The 4,329-nt window shown below is 53.5% G+C and overlaps 1 protein-coding gene across 1 annotated transcript in view; it reads right to left on the minus strand.

Moving 5' to 3' along the window:
• Positions 1-2,840: 2,840 nt before the first annotated feature.
• LOC106000932 (chromosome unknown open reading frame, human C19orf68) overlaps positions 2,841-4,329 on the minus strand; it is a 9,361-nt gene continuing 7,872 nt past the window's right edge. Inside the window, exon 6 of the mRNA XM_013036149.1 lies at positions 2,841-4,304. Coding sequence (XP_012891603.1) covers positions 3,435-4,304 — 870 coding nt within the window. The 3' untranslated portion in view covers positions 2,841-3,434. The remainder of the gene's footprint in view (positions 4,305-4,329) is intronic.

Here is a 4,329-nt window from a genome sequence, read left to right on the forward strand (position 1 = left end):
ATCCTAGCTACTCAGGAGGCTGAGATCTGAGGATCACGGTTCAAAGCCAGCCCAGGCAGGAAAGTCGTGGTTTATCTCCAATAAACCACCAGAAAACCAGACGTGGCGCTGTGGCTCAAATGGTAGAGTACTCGCCTTGAGCTGAAGAGCTCAGGGACAGTGCTCACGCCCAGAGTTCAAGTGCCACAACCAATAAAAAAAAAAAGTTAGCCACGTTGTACATCATCTTTATAATAACTATTTAAAAACTAAAATGAGAAAAAGTGGGACAGGGCCCAGGCCTGGAGTTCAAGCCCTATGACCAACACCAGGGGAGAGAGAGAGAGAGAAAGAGAGAGAGAGAGAAAAGGGGGATGAAGGGGAGTGGGGGAGAATCGCAGGAAAGTCTGTGAGACTCTTATCTTTAATAAACCATAAAAAAATCTGGAAATAAAGCTGTGGCTCAAGTGGTAGAGCATTAGCCATGGGCATAAAAGTGCTCAAAAAGCATGAACAGCGTTCATGCTCTTAATTCAAGCTCCAGGACCAATCAAAACATAACAACAAAAGACTTCAGTAGATCACTTTGTAATATGAAATTTCTTTTTTTTTTGGGCTGGTCGTGGGGCCTGAACTCTGGGCCTGGGCACTGTCCCTCAGCTCTTCAGCTCAAGACTAGCACTCTAACCACTTGAGCCACAGCCCCACTTCCAGCTTTTTTCTTTTTTGCTTATATGGTGCTGAGGAATCGAACCCAGGGCCTCAGGCATGCAAGCAAGTGCTCTACCACTGAGCCACTTTCCCAGCCCCTGAAATAAAATTTCTTAGGGTTTTTCAGGGTTACTGTCGATAAACTCAGTCTACAAAACATTTAGGTTTCTGGACCAGTATGAAAGTATGTTTGCAACTCCATGTCAAATCACATGTTTAGCAGAAAAATATTGTAACGTTGGTGGAAAAGGGATAATGAAAAGTATTCCAACTTCTTCCTCTCTAGGTTGGGAGTTGGGAAATCCTCTCACAGGGTCTAGCCCAGCTGCGTTTGCCCAGCTAGGACTGTGTAGCAGGCTCCTCATGATAGGGCCTCTCCCAGGAGACATTAATCAGTGTCTCCTGCTGCCTGGCTGGCCTTGTTTACTGGGCATCACTCTGATGCCCCCACAGGAGCTGTAAAGTGCTTTTCCCAGGTGCCAAAGGAAGCTCTTGGAGAGTGTATTAAGTTGATTAATTAGAGGAACAGAATTACCGTTTTAAGATGTGTTTTTTCCAAGTCAAACTCATCAGAAAGTAAACTTCAGGATGTGACCGGTTATTAAAAGTTGGTTCTCACAGCTGTGGATACATCCTGAGCTCTCTGCCTTCCCCACTGGGACCTGGAGCTACCTGTGACCCCATCTCCTGGCTTTCCAGAGAATAGGTTCTGATGGGCACAGTGTGAGGGGCTCAAGGACCCCACAGCACGGGGGTCAGTCTTAGTTCTAAGGAATAGGGTGTATTAGAATGTTTTCTCATTTCTAAATCTCTGGCCACAATAGGCAGATTTAAATGGCCATAAAGTTGTACTCCTGCATGCCTGGAATGCCCAGGAGGTGGGGATCTGAGGATCATAGTCCCTGAGATTATTATCTCCAATTAACCACCACAAAGCTGGTCTGGAGTGGTAGAATGCCAGTCTGGAGTGAAAAAACTCAGTCCCCAAGCCTTGAGTTCAAGCCCAAGGTCTGGCACACACAGAAAATATGGGTATGTCTGCAATCTAAATAAAACAAACAAAAAAACTAATCCTACATAATAAGAATTTTTTAACTTTTAATATGCAAAAATATGTACTTCTAAGGTTAATATCCGTTTTCCCTGCCTAGTGAGAGCCATATGGCTTTCCTTCTTCATTTTGCCAATATGCTGATTTGCTAACAGATGCTAAGGCTTATATATAAGCTTATGATGACCAACTTTGATCTAGATTGTTAGCTGGGGCCTCCTTGGTCCTCCTGTTGAGAAAACCCCAAACTTTAAAATATTATATTTCTATTTAATTATTTGTAGAAAGGACTTGCCATTCTATCAAGCTGTTTATGAAAACAATATGTCTCCACTGATGTCCTCTTAAGATTTTGATTGACAGCTTTGGTGGGTGGGACCAAAGAGCATTTGGTCTGCCTCTTAGTCATCCATGTCCAGTGTAAAAGATGAAGAGGAAAACCAGGCCATCACACACGATGGGATCTTCAAGGTCAGTGGAGCTGGTCTTTGACTCCTCACACTTGACAGCCTTGTCTTTTACCTTGAAACCTTTTCACTGCTATTCAGTGTGCCCCACAATCAATGCTACTCTATCAGAGAACTTTCTAGAAATTCGGATCCCTACATGTATCCTCTGAATGCTACTCTACCTGGACAAGAGGCCTTTAATGTATGTGAGACTCCCCATGGATTCTCTAAGTTGCTACAGACTGAAGTCCCCTTTGTCAGGTATAACTGCAGGAAGCTCCATGGGAGCCGTGGAGATGGTTTACTTCAGAAATCTCATGGGGGCAAGGGGCCAGCCAAGCAAGGACCAGATTGCCATGTGGTCCTCACATCTGCACTGGCCCAGGTGGTTTCCATGCGAAGCCCTTTGCAACCTTGGAGATTTCATAGGTCAGGACGAGGGTCAAGGGCACGAGCTGTGAAGTTGCCACGTTGGCCACTGGCCCAGGCAGGGACGGTGTGGCACCTCCCTCCACTCACCTGACCCCAGGAATCCTGGCTGACGGGAAGGAGGGAAACTGAGCTGTCTCTCTTTTCCTTGGCCTGTGGTTCTTCCACTCTCCCCTAGAAGCTATGAACTCAGCACAGAGACCAAAATAATACTGATTTATTCCAATCGCGAAGCACAGTAGTTCAAAGAATTCCCTTCCCCAGAAGTCTCTGCTTCAAACAAACCGCCAGTGTCCTCTCCCTCAGCCGGGGGGAGAAAAAGGAGGCAAAATCTCAAATCACTGCTCTCATTCCTCCCCAGTCCGTCTCCTTTTCAAAATTCTCCTCCCCTCTGCATTTCCCCTCAAGTGTCAGCTCCTGATTCCTATCGCCATTGCTCTCCTCCCCTTTCGTCTCCAGTACTCATCCTTCTTCCTCTTCCTGGCTAGACAGCCTGTTCACCCCGCCGCGCTGCACAGCCCAGTGCCCCCCATCCCGGCTCTGCCTCTTCCCTGCCTGCCTTCCTCCAGCACCGCGTCGCCCCTTTCTCTTTGGCCCCAGGAAGTCCTTGGAGGCATCCGGACCATCGCACTTCCCTCGGCTGAGGATCGTGGGGACCATGTGCTCTGGGGGGAAAGGGGGTCACCGACCACCGTCTGCTCTTGTGGCCTTGGATCCGGAGGAGGTGGCTGGCTGAGAACTGGGGTCCGGCCGTTTTCTTTGGGATGGACGGACACCCTCCCTCTGCGGCGCGGGGCCGAGAGGGGGTGGGGGAGTCAGAGCGCCGGGGCCTTCCCCCAGCAATCCCTGAGCAGGTCGGCATGGAACAAGGGTGCGCCGGTGAGCAGGCGGGCGGCGAAGAGGTGGCGGCAGGGCAGGCGGCGAGCGGCGTAGATGGTGCAGCTGCAGTGCGTCAGCGCGCGGTCCAGCACGAAGTCGGAGCTGCCGTCCTTGAGGGCGAAGCCGGCGCCGGTCCAGTGGAAGCTCTGCGCGCCGTGCTGCCGGGCGAACGCCAGCTCCTCGGCCACCAGGTCGGCCAGCTCGGGCCCGCAGGCGGCTCGGAACCGGGCCAACGGCTCCCAGTCCATGGCCTCCTCTTCCGGGGACTCGCCGGGCCTCTTTGGTTCCTGGCCGGCTTCGCCACTGCCGCCGCTGCCGACCTGATGCTCGTGCCCAGCGGGCCCGGGGTCCGCGTCCACACCGCCGCCGTCCTCCTCGGCCGGCTCGCCCCCTGCCGGATCCCCGCACCCCGCCGGCCCCCCGTCTCCGTTCGCCATGTCGCTTGCCTTCGTGTCTCCCAACCGCACCACGACGATGTCCTCCAGGCCTCGCCTCCTCTTTGGCCCCGGCCTCCCCCCAGCAGGCCTCCCTCCGGGCTCCTCTACGCTCCGAAGCCCTGGCCGCTTCCGGCCCTCCACGCCCCCGGGCCTCGGCTCACCGGGCTCCTCCTTCACGTGGACGCTGCTCCCCGGACTCCCTTCCCGGCTGCCCCGTTCGCCCAGGGCGGCTTTGAGCTCGGGTCCTGCGCGGGGCTCCGGCCGGGGCCCCCGCCAGTCCCTCACCTCGGGCCCCCCCTCCCTGCGGGCGCCCCTCACCTGGTTCTCCAGCCGCGCCCCCTTCCAGTCTCTGGCCAGCGGCCCCTTCCCCTTGTCAGCGTCCCCGCGCGGCCGG

Source organism: Dipodomys ordii, unplaced genomic scaffold, assembly GCF_000151885.1.
Source record: "Dipodomys ordii isolate 6190 unplaced genomic scaffold, Dord_2.0 Scaffold250, whole genome shotgun sequence".
Taxonomy (NCBI): Eukaryota; Metazoa; Chordata; class Mammalia; order Rodentia; family Heteromyidae; genus Dipodomys; species Dipodomys ordii.